This window comes from Ascaphus truei, chromosome 3 (assembly GCF_040206685.1).
Source record: "Ascaphus truei isolate aAscTru1 chromosome 3, aAscTru1.hap1, whole genome shotgun sequence".
In the NCBI taxonomy this organism is placed as follows: Eukaryota; Metazoa; Chordata; class Amphibia; order Anura; family Ascaphidae; genus Ascaphus; species Ascaphus truei.
Genome location: NC_134485.1, coordinates 333,629,497 through 333,647,607, shown reverse-complemented (window position 1 = coordinate 333,647,607; position 18,111 = coordinate 333,629,497). Strand labels below are relative to the sequence as shown.

General features: G+C 42.6%; 1 protein-coding gene across 1 annotated transcript in view; it reads right to left on the bottom strand.

The window, feature by feature from the left end:
* Positions 1 to 791: 791 nt before the first annotated feature.
* The window catches only part of MBD6 (methyl-CpG binding domain protein 6), a 60,894-nt gene continuing 43,574 nt past the window's right edge, over positions 792 to 18,111 (bottom strand). The window contains exons 8-13 of the mRNA XM_075591537.1: positions 17,451 to 17,643; positions 17,067 to 17,245; positions 15,857 to 16,609; positions 13,329 to 13,381; positions 12,544 to 12,619; positions 792 to 4,224 (exon numbers count right to left, since the gene is read on the bottom strand). Of these exons, the coding sequence (XP_075447652.1) occupies positions 4,153 to 4,224; positions 12,544 to 12,619; positions 13,329 to 13,381; positions 15,857 to 16,609; positions 17,067 to 17,245; positions 17,451 to 17,643 (1,326 nt within the window). The 3' untranslated portion in view covers positions 792 to 4,152. The remainder of the gene's footprint in view (positions 4,225 to 12,543; positions 12,620 to 13,328; positions 13,382 to 15,856; positions 16,610 to 17,066; positions 17,246 to 17,450; positions 17,644 to 18,111) is intronic.

Genomic DNA, 18,111 nt, shown 5'->3' with positions numbered 1-18,111 from the left:
TATTAGTGTTTCTCAGCACCCAAGAAACCCAGCCAGGCCAGTTTCTGGTAATAACCAGTGCCGTTTACAAAAGAAAAAACAAACAAAAATGTGTGATTGGTTGATCACTAACAATACGATATGACTGGGATTCCCTGAGGAAAATGTCGAGAAACACTGCACTAGATATATGAATACGTTTCCTGGGAGGTGGCTATGAGACATTGAACACAAACACTTGATCTTTGAAGGTCCGCCCACAAATATTAAGGGATAGCATTCAACAGCTACTACTGGTGCCACCTGGGGACCAACACAAGAGACACTTGTTGAGCAGTGTTGCAATACCATCTGTTGGCCAACACTGTTTCTAATGTTACGACTTCACAAATTTAAAATGAACCACTTCAGTGATAGATGGGTTATGGAAAATCAGCTCTAAGAAGACGGATTGGGGAAGAAATTCACTAAGCACTGATAAGGGGCATCTGAGTTCGAGTCTGCATTAAATGCAACGCAAGTCAATTGTAATTCATTCCGGATCAAGGTTAGGGTTGCCAGGTGTCTGATATTGAACTGGACTGACCTTTATTTGGATACTCTGTACAGTAAAAAATGAGGTACTGTAATACTGGACATGTATGTGTCCGGTATCTGCCTCCCTGGACATAGTGACCTGACGCACCTTTCACCATTGAGTCCAGTATTTTTGGAGAAGCCACCTGGCAACCCTAATCAAGCTCCTCATTGGAGCTTAGTGAATCCCGTCAAATGTGTCTAACTAAAGAAGAAAAGAAAACACACACACAATATTCAATTTAAACATTTGACCACACTTTTCATTTTAATACTTGATACAAAATAAAACAACCCCTCAATAATCAGAAAACATAAAATCTAAAAATGTTTCAAAATATTTTCATCTGTTAAATTAAAGTCAACTTCCATATAAAAAGCTAAAATTCACAATTGTAAAAGTTTGTCTTGTTTTTCCTGTTTTTTTTTTTTTTTTTATACAAAAAAATATTAAAAAAATTAAAGGGGAAAAATATTTTACATGAAAAGGCAGAAATCGATACAAAGTGTTTTTTTTTTGTTTTGCCTTAAGTGTGTACATGACACTTGGGACTATACAATATTTACAAACACAAATAACAGGTTATACATTTGCATAATTGTGTGTACACTTTAACCCCATTGCGGCTCAAGAGGCTTGAAACGCATTGGAATAAAATGCGCTTTGCCGCCTCCTTTGGCAACGAAGGGGTTAAGTCACTTGCTGACTCAAGTGGCGGGTCTGTATTGAGCTAGTTGTAGTGTGCAGTAAATGGGTAACCAAAGCTACATTCTTTGTACATTATACATTATGTAAAATGAACAGGTTGACATATAAATGTATTTCTGCGACAGATCTAGAGGCCTTGTCCATGGCATTGTACATTTAAGATGTGGGCTGTGTGTCCCCAGCTATTCCCCCAAGTGTGGAAGTAATAAATAAGTTACACTTCTATGGCTCTTTTTATCCCTATAGATACAATTAAAACATGTTTCAAGGCATAATCATATTAGAATGTACACAACGAGTCAGATTAGGTACTACTGGGGTTTCATACAGGGGTTTGGACGTCAGACGTGTTAGGGTGCGGGGGACGTCCTGTGCAGCTAATGAATGTGTTTCAGTTTGCTGTGTGGCGCTCTGACTCCTCTCATTTAAAACCGCCGATGAGACTTCCTTCTGATTTATTTCAGGAGAGACCAACATGCAAGCTTTTATTGCTGTGCTTGGGTGGCAACTTTAAGGCCTTTATTTAGTTTGCCGCTTCCCTGTGCTGGAGAATATTTGACGCCCAGTTATTTAAATGGAGAGGATCTCTTCTCCAGCACAGGGAAGTGGATTCATAGGATGACGAACCAGGGGGGGGACGACGACCCAAGAGCGCTCTCTTCAATACTGCTGCAGATATGCATACAGACAATAGGGGGCAGAGCTGAATCCCGTTCCAGTGCCAAGACCTGAACTGTTCTGTACAGCCTTAGGATAAGCTACTCCTGCACTGAATTACAGGGTAATGGATTCGAGCAAGATTTCAGCAGTACCTCCTTATTGTACCATAAGAGGAAATTGGTGTTTAGCAATGAGGAGGTCAGTGCTGTTAATTTAACCCTTTCACTTTCTAGAATCCCCTTTGTGTCAATATTTTCCTATAATATAATGACAACCCTGGGCTTTTATAAGCTTATGGCAGGAAAAGAGGGCAAGTAATCCACGTTCTGGCCATTTATTCCATAAGAAGGGCAATCATATGACCGACACCTCTCGCTGCCAGAGGTGCCACCGGTGTTTTCTTTCTTATGCCGATGCACGGATTGATTTTGGTGTAGCCACCCTCTTTGCTGTATTTTTGTACCATCAGCGAGTTGTTTGCCCCTCTAGCCGTGACATATTCGGCTCTTGCAGTGCATTATGGATATACAAAGTAATGGGCCAACAGGTTAAAAGACAGCCATTTTTTTTTAAAGCAAGAAATTTAGTGATAAAAATATTTGTTTCAATAATTATAAAATGTAATATGCATTTTTTGCATTGAGATTAGTTACATATAAAGAAAAGGCAACTGGGCCCACTAAAGGAATGCTACTGGTTAGGATGGCTTTCCAATTCAAGCAAAGAAGCATCCGGCGTGCAGCTATACCGGAGGTACAAAAACCAGGCAGTGAGTTCTCTCTCACCATCAGTCTCAAGTCTACCCCTCTCTTATCATTCTTATATTTCTACTATTCTGGTTCCCAAAGGCAAATTGTACCTAAGAGGTGGCAGCACTGTGTAAACAAAATCACCATGAAAACAATGTGTAGGAGATCCCTGAATCTAACCCCAGTGCTCTGACCTACAGCCCCAATAGCTTCTTTTCAATGTCAAATGTAATCTATCAAGCCTGCCTTGTGTGAGCCTTGCAAGAAAGACACGGTTGCAGACTAGTGTAATAGGAGGTATCCCAGAGAATGCTGTGTACAGACTGGGGAGATGGAAATGGGAGACACACACACACATACGTGACAGGGAAGGGGATGCTGAATAACATAGCAGAATACACTGAGCAACCAAACCAATCATCAAGCCCTATCACCCCAAAATGCAGAAACCTAGCTAATAAGTGGGAAAGTATTAAAGAGAAATAAAGAGGGCCACACAAACCAGAGAGGAAAAGAGTCGCAAGAGAGACTGACAAAGAAAGAGGGACCAAAGTGATAAAGAATAAAACCAAAACACAAAAAGAGAATACACAGACCAGATAAAAAGGCAGAAAGAGAAGGCAGATGATGTGAATAATTTGTGCTTTTAAGAGCAAATCGTTGTGGCCAACGAGACAATATAACGTGCATATCTTTCTGCCAGCCATTAAAAGGACAGGTTTTAGTGTTGTTCCTAGCTCCCTTTTGGTATGAAATTCCATTGCACATAATGTACACAGGCAGGTCTAGGTTATGAATACAAACAGGTGAGAAAGGAAGAAGTGGTAGTTTTTTTACACCCAGCTCCTATGACGACACCCCAAAGTTCGGATTTAAGCCAAGGTTAGATGCTCTTCCCCAAAGCAGCGTGGGTGAGTTTAAACACCTTCAGTGCTGGAGGGAGCATGCATCATCCTTGGAATCAAAAGGGCCCAGGAGTGTAGAGAGAATACGTGTGGCAGGATTTGCACATGATCCTTAATAAATACATGTGAAGTGTTGTAATAGGTCATATAAAGGTCCAAATTAAATAAGACCCTGCTGGAGATTAGATATCTGTAGAACCTCATTTTTGGGCTAAGACCATGACACTTCTTCAGTGCCCTATAAGAAGTGAAGCCCTATGGTGCGCGATTCATTGGCTGCTGCTGTGTGTGGAAGTGTGAGAGGTGCAACGGATTCCTGGTTCTCTGCTGGGTGAAGTGTGTGAAAAAGTGACTGGAGGCCCAGGCTATCCTGCCTGTCATCTCGAAGGGTGATCTGTGTGTATCTGAAAGCAGAACTGAAATAAGAGACATAGCCTGCTGTGTGTAGGACAGACTGTGTAAGGTAGGGGAGGTCAGGGGAAGTGCTTCTGAAGGGTAGCCCAGCTGAGGCCGAGTCACAGAGTTAAGAGATAGGGGTGGGCGAGGTGAGAAAGAAGAAAGCGGGCCATGTCTGCTAAATCATCCTCCGCCTCCTATTCTTGGCTGGGCGACCAGGTCTGTTATGACGGACGATGGGGCGGTCAGCCTATAAGAGAGCAGGAGATGAAATGAGCGTTAGTGGAATTGCATCACATTTCATCGCATAATACAATACTGAACAGCACACTTTCAATCTAACGCAGCTGTGCTGACCAATGTTCTTAAAGGTGCAGGTCAGAGTAAGATCACGAAGGTCAGATTTATTAATAACCTATGTAAGACTTGGACCAGCTCAGGTTTAAAAACAGTCCTAATAATCGTTCACCTTTGATTTTGATGGTGCAAGGAACTAAACCATCATATATTTAGAACGACACAGAGTTCCTTCATTGCACTCTTGATTACTTTTATTTGATATGGTCAATATAGAATAGCAGACGTAATAAAATGCAGAATTCCCGGAGCTGTATGTTATAAATCATGCTGTATGCAGAAATGTGAACAAAAACAGTGAGTTTGAAGTGCAAATAACACTTTAAATGTAAAGATGAAGTGAGGAAATCCTTCTAAATTATTAATCAAATGAGTGAGATAAATCAGTGAAACATTTTGGGAAAATACTGAGCAAAAATAGCTACAATATAAAACACAACCATAAGGAATAGTGCAGCTCCACGGGGACAAGAATTTTTCCAATCATCTCAGGTGCTGTATACATAGAACACGGTGTCCGGAGTGCAAATAGTCCCAGGATATATATACAACAAAGAAAAGCAGGAGACTATAGTGCAACAATGTAAAAAATAGAAGTCGATGGAAAACTAATGAACATTGCTCTCCCACTCGCGTGGTATCAGGATAAATAAAGCCGGTTGAGGATAGTAGATTGTCGGTAGATAATAGGGTCACTAAGATAAAGTCTCCACTCATAGAAACAGAAGAGAGCAGAACATAATGTGCCAGCTTTTGCTTCAAAACCATATAACATGGCCCCCTAAAGCAAAAGCCAGTTTGCAAAGCCAGTATAACCAACCTCACACTGAGGAGACCCTTTAAGGTCGAAACGTCTGTCTGTGGGTGGGTTTACTGGCTATGCATCTTAACCCAGGCTGCGCTCAAAAGCTGTCAAATGCAGCAAGCATAAGCTTTAGGGGACCATGTTATATGGGTTTGAAGCAAAAGGTGGCACGTTGCTCATTTGCATGTCACTTCCCAGAATCCCTTGCTGCAGTAGAACTGTAAGCTGGGTGATAACGGTGAAAGGCAGGGCTGCAAACCTGTCTAAGACATTCAAATGAGCATACAGTAATATTTCCATTTGCTATATGCTTTACTATGAGGGGTTTTTGTCACTTTTTTTTCACCCACCATAACTTAACTAAGTATATACACATATATACACATATATACTTAGTTAAGTTATGGTGGGTAAAAAAGTGACAAAAACCCTATATAATATAATATATTATAGATGTATATAACAGCTACAGACCAGATTAAAATGCGAGACAGCATTAGTTTTGAAAGAACTTAGACTGGTGGTGGCTGTGAGAGTCTCCAGTAGGTTGTTCCAGTTGTGGGGTGATGGTAAGAAGAGGAGGAGCGGCAGGATACTTTGTTGAACCTTGGGACCATGAACAGTCTTTTGGAGTCAGATCTCAGATAAGTGCTGCATGTGGTAGGGGTGAGGAGCTTGCTCAGATAGCTGGGTAGCTTGCCCAGAAAGTAATTGAAGGCAAGACAAGAAATGTGAACTTTGCGCCTAGGCTCAAGTGATGACCAATCTAGTTCTTTGAGCATTTCGCAGTGGTGCATGTTGTAATTGCATTGGAGGACTAAGCGGCATATTGAGTTGTAGAGGGTATCAAGTTTGCCAAGGTGAGTTTGGGGTGCCGTGACATATACTATGTCCCCATAGTCTACAACTGGCATCAGCATCTGCTGTTCGATGCGCTTTCTGACCAGCAGACTTCGGGAGGATTTGTTCCTATATAGCACACCTAGTTTGGCATAGGTTTTGGATATCAGGGTATCAATGTGCAACCAAATGTTAAATGGGAGTCAAACCACATGCCCAAATATTTGTAACTAGTAACAGGGGCTAGGGTAGTATTACAGTTGGTTCTGATTTGTAGCTTCTTCATTGGAAGCTTTTGTCCCAAATACCATTGTTACAGTCTTGTCAGTGTTTAGAAACAGTTTGTTTAGGGAAATCCAATTTTCAAGTCTTAAAAAGTCAGATTGAAGTACGTGTCCAAGGTCGGAGAGGTTAGAGCTGTGTGCATATAAGATTCTGTCATCTGCATACATGTGTATTGAGGCTCCCTTACAAGCTGTAGGAAGATAATTAATGAACACTGAGAAGAGTAGGGGCCCCAGAACAGAGCCTTGCAGGACATGGCAGGTGAAATCCAAGGGGTTGGAGTTAGTGCCCGAGATAGACATGTTAGGATCTACCTGATAGGAGGAATGAAACCAGTTTAAAGAATGCTTCCTTATTCCAGGGCAGTGGAGTTTGTTTAGCAAGATAACATGATCATAAGTAACAAAAGCCTTTTCAAAATCAAGAATATTGCAGCAGTGAGTTGTCCCAGTTCCATTCCACACTGGATCTCATTGAAAACTTTTAGCAGGGTAGTTACTGTGTTTGGGGCGAAAGCCAGATTGGAATTGGCTAGGGAAATTTGTCTTGGTATAGTAATCGCTTAATTGGAAGTGAACACATTTTTCCATGACTTTAGATAGTATTGGGAGAAGAGAGATTGGTCTGTAGTTTGAGAGTGTTTTTGTCCCCAATTTTGAAGCTTGGGACAACTCTGGCAGTTTCCAGGTCTTAGGGATATGGCCTGCAGACAGGATAGAGTTGATTAGGGAAGCAAGCAGTTTGGCAATGGCTGGGGCACCAAGTCTTAGGAACTTAGACTGCAGTAGGCAAGGTCCGCATTGGCTGCTTAGTTTTAATTTGAGGAGCTCTTGTGTAATCTCCTCTTCAGATACTGGGACAAATTGAAAACTGTGTGCTGTGTTGAGAGTGGGTGGGGCTATAGAGGTACTTCCAGAATGAGGTTCATGTATGTAGTTTTGGTTGCGTTTCGCTAATAAGTTAGTAGCACACCTCACAAAGTATTCATTGAATGCATTTGCAATGTCAGTGGGATTTGCCAGGGTAATATCCTTCTTAATGATATTACATGGTTGTTGATGGCTAGAAGGCTGAAATATATTGTTGATAACCTTCCAGAAGTTAGCAGGATTTGATTTATTCTGGTGAAGATTGTCAGAGTAATATTGTGTTTTTGCGTGCCCTGTTTGCCTTGTGCACATATTCCGCAGGCATCTCTAGTTAAGAGCCTTGGTAGTGCCAATTACTTTGTAGCTTTTCCACAATGCATCCCTAAGATGGTATGGCACTATAAGGTCGATTGTAACCCACGGAAGGTGGGCCCCCCGTACTCTTATTCTGCGTAGCGGAGCATGGGCATCGCAGAGTTTTAAGAACTCGGACTGGAAATAGTTGAGTGCGGAATCGGGGGTCGGGAATTATGTTGATTCTGTACCAAGGGCAGCTAGTAAGATCAGCCAGAAACTGACGTGGGTTGAAGTTTCTAAATGTTCTAGTGAGGAGAACTTTAGGGCTTGATTGGGGTGGTTTAATTTTCCTTACGCAGTACACTATTGCATGGTCACTGAAAGTGTCAGGTAGGATACCAGTGGATTGGATTCTGCTGGGACTAGAGGAGAGAATCCAGTCTCCTTGTGAGATTTCAGGTTTGTCCGTGTGAGTTGGGAAATGAGTTGCATTAGGTTAAGTGACTTGAGTTGTATCTGGATTTTGTAGTTTTTAGGGTCGAGCCAATTGTAGTTGAAATCCCCAAGAACTAGCAGCTCACTCTACTCATTCAGAGAGAAAATTGAGCCAATAAACTGTGTGATATCAGTCAGGGACTGTATTGGGGCTTTAAGGGGCCAGTAGATGTCAGCAATAAGAACTGGCTTAGGCTGCATCCCCGCTGGGGCTGAGCGTGCTGTGCGTTCGGTCGCTTGCTGCTTTTTCATTTGCAGTATTTATGTGGAAGTCCCCGCTCATGCTGTGTGCGCGGGCACGCACGCTCACCCAAGCTTGCAGCTTGAGCAGACAAAAAAAACTGACTTTGAAATGCGCTCAACTTGCCCGCAATGCCCACTCACGCTCCTGCTTGCAAAATAGGCTGGACACCCGGCGCTCATGCTTAGAGAGTTGGTGACGTCACCGCTCCCAAGCATGAGCGCGGTCAGCGCCAGCGGGGACGCAGGCTTAGAAAAGGGGAACAGGTCAAGTGTTGGGAGAGGCTGCATTAAATAAAGTGTATAGAGGGGTTACTTGTGCAGACTAACAAGCATGGGATTATAGTGTGGTCGGATAGCTCACCGTTTGTTGCCTTGTGTAGAAGAATTTACCAAACGTTTCAGTCTCCAGTCCACCTCTAGTCCAACTACTGTCTAAAACTACATATCCACTTAAAATTCTCATTTCAAATGCAACACTCTTAAAGCTGCAGTTCAAGTTGCCGTAAAAAAAAAAATAGTTTTCCCATGCAATATGTGCATCAATACAAGTCCGATCTGTTCTCCTGTAATCAATTCTGGGCAATGTAGTCCCGGAATATGATTGACTAGGCAGTTACTAGATTCAATTGGTGCACTAAGAGGGCGGGCTCAAGAGCCAGAGCTTATCAGAAGGGGAAGGGGGCTGTCACTTTGGAAATGCTTCCTACATTAGAAACATTAAAAATGTCTTTAAAACATTTTTTTTTAAATGCTACAAGTATTTTCTGAACTGAACTGATTTATTAAAAAAAACACATGTAGGATATTGCTTGAACTGCTGCTTTAAATGCAATGTTCGCCCAGCAATGCTCTCCCTTAAGTGATTTCAGATTTATACATCTAACAGTCACATGACCTCCCCCCAAATAAATCTGCCTGTTACAAGTTGGACAAATGACGGTTGTACTATAAAAGTTCCTGGCTCCCATTATTTCCCAACCTTGCTAACTCATCACCCAGCCGCCCGAATACTAGCACCCCGAGTCAAGGTAACTAATGCGCAGTAGCCATATATACAGCACACCCATGTAGCCTCCCAAGGAAGCCGGGCAGGGAGGGTTACATAATGAAGCAGTATATTCACGGGCTAAGTACGGTACATGTAATATGTACCTAACATACGAGAATACAAACAGCGACAGAGTTTCTCTATATTGTCACTTTTAACATAACTATGCCTCACTCAATTCCAATTCATCTTACTTGAGGTATCAAAAGTTAGCCTCTTGTGTATATATTATCATACTTAAGTGGCCATCATTCCCAAACATCTCCTATGTAATCATAGAAGGATCTTTAATATCAGCTCTATATGGAGCATTAGATCTTTAAGCCAGAGTCTGCATAAAACACGGCATCTATCATCACAGTGTGAGAAGCAAGTAAAACTGATAAGAGGCCATGTATAGCTTCTGAGATAAATCAATCATGCATCTTCCAATATCATATATCTCTGCATCATTTCAAATCGGATATCCAGGATTGCTTTCAATTATTTATCACATAGAGAAACGGGGTAAATCGGCCTCTAGTGTTGTGAGTTTAACCTTAATCCCCTTTAGTTCTTTACATATTCACCGATCATATGCCACCATCTCAAGAAAATAAATTCCAAGCAAAACACAGCTGGTACTGCTCGGCAAAAACAGTCTGCTCTCCAAATCCGCTAAGATAGAAATATACAGCAAAAATATAATCATAAAAGGTGGTCACTATAGGAGGGTAATTACAGTCACTTATCGTGGAATATATCAGTGGTCAGTAGTTCACTGTAGGCCTCCAGTGTCAGGGGTCCATCCGCACAAGAGTCATACTCGTTACCACTGTCTGTCGCTCGCTATGTGCATCCACTGGTTTTAACATTTTTATGGTGAGTAAATTAAATTATATTAAAGGAGCATTTCCTCTTGCCTGATTTTTGTTGTTTTAATAAATGCAGCGATTCCGTGCCTTTACAGCAATGCAATTTTCTAAGCTGCCCATCGATCGGCAACGATCCTACTTCCCAGGGCCCGCTATATGGCTGCCTATTTCCCAAGAGGAAGGGCTGTGGTTTCCTAAATAGTTGCTACAGTAACCAAAGGACGTTGAATACATTACAAATTATAAAGGGCATAATGAGTGGGGGGGAAATGCAGTAAGTATTATCTAATATTACACAACTGGTTTATAGAACAAAACTAAACAAAAAGGCACACAGAGGATTTTGAATGAAATGCTAGTTTAAACTACTTAATTCTAAAATATTATTATTATGTTTTTATGTTACCATGAAGTGATCCCAGCACAAGTGAAATGTACAGTGTGTGTGTGTGTGTATATGTATACACACACACACACTGTGTGTGTGTGTGTGTGTGTGTGTGTGTGTGTGTGTGTGTGTGTGTGTGTGTGTGTGTGTGTGTGTGTGTGTGTGTGTGTGTGTGTGTGTGTGTGTGTGTGTGTGTGTGTGTGTGTATTTTTTTTCTTTTCTTTTTTTTATTTTAATGTCCTGGTTAACAAGTTGTATTAAAAAAAACTCCCATTTAATTTCTTCAACGTCAACAACGTCAAAATTAACTACACAAGTCGCTTTTATCCACATTATGCTATTTTTTTTTACTTCCCCAGCTGGGTTATGGGGTAGTAAAGCTACCAAAAAAAACAAAACAACAAAATAAATAAATGTGTTTTATTAATAAAGGGGAAAATTGGTGGTTCCGGCTCTGCAGACTTGTATGCAACACAATTAGGCGCATTAAACAGAATATTATAACGGCTGCAAGATTGTATCTCGCCCACAAATCTCACATCCCCCAGGCTGGAGATGGTACATTTTGAGAAGAGGCAGACCATTATAGTAAACACCTCTATATCAGGGGTTCTCAACTCCAGTACTCGCCACTCCCCAACAGGTCAAGTTTTCTAGATATCCCTGCTTCAGCTCAGGTAGTAGCTCCCTACTTCAGCACAGGTGGCTCAATCAGTGGCTCAGTCAAACACTGAACCACCTGTGCTGAAGCTTGGATATCTTGAAGACCTGTTGGTTGGGTTCTCTTGAGGACTGGAGTTAAGCACCTCTGCTATATACAGGTACAATTCAAATGCTTTGGATAGTGCACTCGGTGTAAGGAGCAACTAGTTCAATTTGTTGAATATTTTTGTATAGGTAATGCATATTTCCGCATATAACATACATACAGAATTCCTCTTTGAAAACATCGCTCCATAAGTTGAATAGGTTAAGTAGTTTGTGGTATATAAGGAGAAGCAGGTTGACACAATGTCTCTCTGACATATTGTGTCAAATAGAACACATTTCATGCAGAAAGTGCATGCACACACACACAAAAAATATGTTTTTGGGTAGCGAGCTTTCTGCACAGATAATACTTAATGGATACTGTAAAAAAAAACTACATCAAAAACATTTACTGCATTAAATTGCATTCTGTTTTCAGGTGAATTTTGCATGGGACAACGCACAGTTAAATGAATAGACCCCCACAGAAAGTCAAAGACAAAGCCACATAGAACATGGCTTGCAGTGCAAAAGTAACACATCAGTTACTCTGGAATGAATATGTTATGACATAGGCTGCAGCTATGCTTAGTTCTAACAGTCTGCCAATACAAGTAGGGGTGTCTGACACGCTGCAAATAAATTATATTCATTAGTGATCAGAATTGGGCTTTTATAAAACGGTGCATCAATAAAAACTACACACCGCAAATTGAATGATCCCAGACATTTATGTTTATCTCCATAATTCTTGTGCATTGAAGATATGAAAAGAAGATGTACCATTTCTGGTAAAAAAAAGTGAATGAAATAAATTAGGCATGTGAAGACCCCATTCTAAACCCTCTGCCCAGCACAGGCCGCTTGGTGCAACCGGTTGCTTCATTTTGCCAGTGCAACTAAATTCTAAATGGAGATCAGCATCTCTCTGGGTTTGGAAACGTATTGAGTCTGTGTTGTACTCTAGTCCAGGGGTGCGCAAACTGGGGGGGCATGAGAATCTCTGCAGGGGGGCGCAGGGTTTACAGAGGCCAAGGGCGCTTCCCGAAAACATTGAAATGAAATCGGGCAAGAGGAAATTCGCCCGCTGAGGAGCGGCGAAGGCCTTTGTGAACGTCACTTGCCTTGGCTCAGACGGCTTCTGGAGACCGACGCCGTGGGGTCACGTGACGTCAGAACGCCGGAGTCAAGGTAAGGAGGAGGGGAGCGATGAGGGGGGGGGGGGGGGGGCGGTTGAGAGCTAGTAGGGGGACGCACGGGAAAAAGATTGCGCACCACTGCTCTGGTCTACTTAACACGTGGAGAGGGCTGTATTGGAAAATATAGAACCAAGCTTACATTTAAACCATTGGCAGGGTCAGCGGTCGTCCACTTGGAGGGAATGCCATCTAGTCGGGTGCTCATCCTCTGTGAACTATAAACAAAACAGTGTGCAATGTTAGATCACAGCTAGTTGAACAACTAAAAAAACTTTGCCTCTTAAAGCAACAGTCCAAGCTGCCGGTAAACCCTCCCCCCATTTAATATGTGCATCAATACAATCCACACAATGATAAGTAATTAGCTAAGTTGCCGATCAATCAGCGAAGATTCGGCTCAGGGGTTCAATAAATGGCTTTCAGTGCAGCAGAAGAGGATGAAACATGCAAAGTTCTGTGGGGAAGATCCTGTGACCAGGCAGTCACTAGATACCATTGGTGCACTGCTAGAGAGAGGGCAGGGCTCAAAAAGGGGTGTGCCAGAGCCTGTTTCAGAAGAGGAAGGGGATGTGACTTTGTAAATGGTTGCTATAGAAACAAAAATGCCTGTTACATTATAATACATTAAAAATGTAATTCAGCGTTGTTTAAAAAAAAATACTACAAGTATTTTCTCATAGTACAGAACTGATTTATTTTAAAAAAAACACACATGTAGGATATTGCTTGGTCTGCAGTATTAAAGTGCTTAAGATACTGAAAACACTGCAAAAACACACTGAATTTATCATAGGATATTTATGTGTACTCTACTGCAAGGCATGCTTGGAAACCAAAGATATATCTCAATGTATCTTTACTTTAAAGACAGGATCTAGATAGAAAGGGGTGATCCTTTTCTGGATAATCTGTTCCAGCTCTTACTTTTGGCCCCTTCTCCTTCCTCTCCGGGAGCGTTTCAGCAGCTGGGGTGGCACCTGAGAAGGACGACACAGAGCGATTACGTTTTCCTGCCCAAACAGTGCACAGCTCAGTACAGTAGCAGTGAAGTAACGGGACAATAGGAAATAGGTTCTGTCTCTGTATAAAAGGTTAAGTGAGTATGTGGCTAAAAACAGTTCCTTCTCTGTAACAGTTTTCCAAAGGAGTCAGATCAGAAAAATGGAAGAGGACCATACAAGTATTGCAATGTAATGTTAAACACACTGCTGACCCTTTTTAGTTATTGTGAACAGCTAACTCGGTGGTCCCCATGCTCCTGAGCGACTGTTTTGTCCAACTGCAATACTTGCCCGGGTGATGCAAAATATCCGCTGGGCTGGGGCCAATAGAAAGTTGCAACGTTATTGGGAGAGGACGTTGCGACTTTCTGTTCGTGACCCTATTTTTAGGGTTTTTTTTATATGTCAAAACTAGCACAACAAAACGTCAAATATCCCAGGAACTGGGAGGGGGCAGAGGTCGGAGGGTACAGGTAATGTATATAGAAAATAAAAAAAAGTGATGGAAAAACTTACCGCCTTTTTAAAGGGAGAAATGCTATAAATATGCCCTAATATGAGAACCTTTGGTTCGGCTCAGAGGATAGACGGGGTTCAAGCGCAGATAGTCCTACTTCAGGCCTCCCCAGTGGCAGACTCACCAAGCTGCGGGAGATGACCAAGCTACCCCCCTCGCCCCATTTTAACCTTTTCGGTTTATGTTTTGTTTGGTTAATGTATACATTAGTGTCTCACAGTGCATTATATTATTTTACCCAGAGTTCCCCTTTCTTTGTTCTGTATCCCATCAAAACTGCAAATAAATAATTAAAAAAAACAAATACATTATATATATTACACACATTTGTTTTTTTATTATTTATTTGCAGTTTTAGCACTATTCTCCTTTGTTTTTGATTACCTTGGTTCACAGTGCACCCGGGCAGTTAGTAGAGTGCCACTGTATTCTCTTATCCCCCCCACAGCATCTCCTTCCCCTTCTATGCTGTTCCGTGTCACCGTTTTATTACCCTTCCAATGTCTTCAAACACCCCTTTCTCACCCCACCTCATCTACATCTCTGGGTTTTTTCCTGCTTTCCTAACCCCTGTTTTAGCCACAGATTCCTTTGTTAATCAGTATTGCTGACCTGAGGAAGAGAGGAGAACTCTCGAAAGCTTGTCCTATGACATACATTGTTAGTCCAAATAAAAAAGGTATCACCTAATACTGAAGAACTCATTTATTCTGCACTTATATACATACATATATATAATTGATTGTTGGTTTTAATGTAAACAAATGTTTTATTTAAGATGCCTAAGCAATGGAGGGGCCTGTGTCTGTAGTAGTGAATGGGGATAGAAGCAGCTTATATCAGAATAGCATGTGACAAACCAAAGAAATTAGAGCTGTGTCTACTTAGTAAGTGCTAAACTCATTGCTGCCATTAATATCTCCAGTAGATCCCTGTGGGAAAAAACACTAAATATTCTAGATAAGCTGCTAGTCTAAACCTGCTTTGCAATGCGCTGTAGAAGATTTCTGTTCCATGCATTTGAATGTACTGATGCAGCGGCCGTTATTCGAACACTTCACGCGTCACGTACATCGAATCCCGATTTGAAACCGCGGGATGAATTCCAGCCTCACGCACCAAAATGCGAGCGCGGCGAGTGCAGAAAAACGCATTTTAGTGTTGTGGCTATTAAAAACATGAAATTGACACAGTAGCACAGTAGCACAGTACTGTACACATTACAATTCATCCATTTTATTGCAAACGAGGAAACAGAATCCATGAAATTCAAACAAAACATCCGCGATAAGCGCGGGTGCCTGGGGCGATTTGCCGCGTTCATGCTGCGTGGGGAACAGCAGAGAACTCAAAATCGGCGCCGAGATGTGTTCGAATAACGGCCGCTGCATCAGTAGCTGCTCTCTTCTCCATTTTAGGGAATCATCTTCCCCGTACCAAACGTTAACCCCTATACTGCCACCGGGATCTGCTACAGGACCCTCAGAATAAATAATCTGCAGCAGTCTACTTAATTGTACATAGAGCTTAGTTCCTAGCATGATACTAGTGTTCTCTCCCTCCCCCTCCCCCCAAAACCCCCACTTTGTTTTGCCTATTATTCCTAAAAGAAGCAACAGCCATTGGTATTTGAATTTGGATCCTGTAGTTTATATGGCAATCCATGGCAGCCTCCTGTTATTGAGGGAGAAATGGTTGCTTGAAGAAATGGAAACGGCACAAACATAAAAAGAGAATGGGACCAGCCGTTCCAAAAGGTAATGCAAAATGAGAAATAAGGCTGCCCCCTTAAGTGAATACGTAATAACAAGGTGGGAGCAGCTTACACCAGATCATATGCATATAACTGCAATAGTGGTTAGATTCAAAACATTTTGTGAAAAGGCTTTTGTTTTTAACGCCTTGAGTGCTAAGAGGTTAAACTGCACACACACCTCCACCTCCTGCTCCCTGGGCTGTCCACCCTCTTCCTGCCAGTGGGGGTTAAATGCAGGGATTCCCAGCACCGGCTCGGTCAGTTCTTGGCTGCGTCCTGCTGCATCCCCTTCACTCTGTGCTGCGTCGCCTCCGTTACACCTCCAGTAGGTGTGGCGGGAGCCGGAGAGCCTATCCCCACGAGGCCGGCGACCATAGGACCTCTCTCCTCGAGCACGGCCATTGAACCTGTAGCCCCGCTCCCTCCCCTTGGGGAGCTCCATTTCAGAAAGATTTAAGGCGTTGTGAGAATGGGGAGAGCCCATCCACGATAAAAGATTTGGGGGAGTTCCATTGTGGACTTCAGAGGGGAACACAGGATCAGTTAGCATCCGGCACCTTTTGAGCGGTGATGCTTCTGGTTCTGTCTCAGAGGAGGGAGTATCCAATGACTGGGGCAAGGTGTCTGTTCTAGGGTGGTCAGATGGTGTGTCAGGGGGGAGGTCAGCACGAGTTGGTACTTGGAAAGGGGGGCCTTTGGGAAAGAATCCAGTTTCAAAGGCACTTGAGGTGTTGGAGACAAAGGAAGAACCAGGTCGCAAGGCAGGGAGCGGCAGGGTCTGAGGCCTCCCATACACATCTGCCCTCTGAGAGGGGAAAAGGGAGTCAGAAGGCTGCTGACAGGCTGACAGGGTATGAGATGTGGGCGTAATGGAGGCTTCTGGATGGGAAGACAGGTTGACTTCCTTTTCAGAAAAGGATGCAGTATGGGTCTGTGTGGAGGGAAAACATTAAACGTTAATGACATGAAGAACTAAGAAAAAACCAGACTGGAAGTAGTTGACTGGTAGTAGAATAGGTCAATAGTTTCAGAGGTGATGAATATGAGAAGTGAGAAGGCAACTTGAGGTGAGCGTTAGGTGAGCGTTAGCCACTGTACATCTAAAGGAAAACTTGCGTAAAACGACATTTATGATGTATTCTAATGCAGGATATCAGAAGATGCAATTATGCAATAACTACTCTGGAAGAAACGTTCTTAATCCACACTACCAAGCACCAATATCAGTAATAGAACTATACACTGCACATACAAATGAACACATTGAAAGACAAAACAAACATAGGCCTCATGGGATTATCTGATGTGGACAGAGAGTAGAGGCTTCACAGGGACAGGGAACACTGTGGGGGATCAGAATATGGTAATGATTGGAGGGACTGAATCACCTGTGCGTTGCTGCGTTGTCCTTGCAGAAGTGACTGTCCCTGGAACAGCTGCATCCCCAAAGCTCCTGGAAGTGAGGGCAGAAGTGTCTGCTGGTGTGGGAGTAGGGCCTGAGCTCCCAGAAGAGTTTGGAGGCTTCCTACATGTGCACCAACATTTGTGTTCAGTGCCGAGAGGTCCCCTGAAGAAATTAAGAGTTATGTGACAGTTAAACTAACCGCAGGGTGGTGTTAAACAGTTTTACCAGTAGACACCGGCAGAGCAAAGCTCCGTATCCAAAGCCAGATATCGGCAAATAAAATGTCCTGTAGCCACAGCAAGGTACTTGCTTTGTATCCCTCTTCCCAACCTCAAAGTCATCAAAACTTGCAGTCCTTGTGTCTTACCTAGCAAGCCAGCAGTTAGCAGGGGGCTAAGTAGAGGTGGCATCAGATTGTTAATCCTGCCAGGCATAGGTGTTTGTTGGAAGTGGAAGGGGCTGTGTGGTTCGGACGGAGGGTGTTTCCCATCTGATAAGGCAGGTGAGTTAGTGGTTGTGGTAATGGAGGCAGACCCAGTGCAGGAGGTATTGATGCAGCCCTGAAGTGATGAAAAAATATAGTCAGACATCTCACTCGAAAACCATTCAGTGTACTTGCTATTCATCACTACTAACCCGCATCTCTCCAATAACATTCATCTTATTTCTACTAGTCTCACATCATTCTCTTTTTTATCTAACGGGGAACGGTATACTCCTGTGTCAGTATACACAGAATATCAATGCAGGTCTCTCTGGCACCACAGGGGTTAATAGGCTTGTAAATATAGGCTTTGGAAGAACTCCAATCAATGTAATATATGCTATGGAATACACCGACAACAGCGAACTACTACATTCAAACCTGGATTATACATGTCAATATAGTTAGATTTATTATTATTTTTTCATTTGTAGAGACGCCGACTCCACCCCTCCCCCCTCCCCCCCCCCCAAAGGAAACAAGGAAATGGTTAAGTTCTGACTATATTAGAAAAATGTTTTGGGTCGCCCTCAAATGTAAGAAA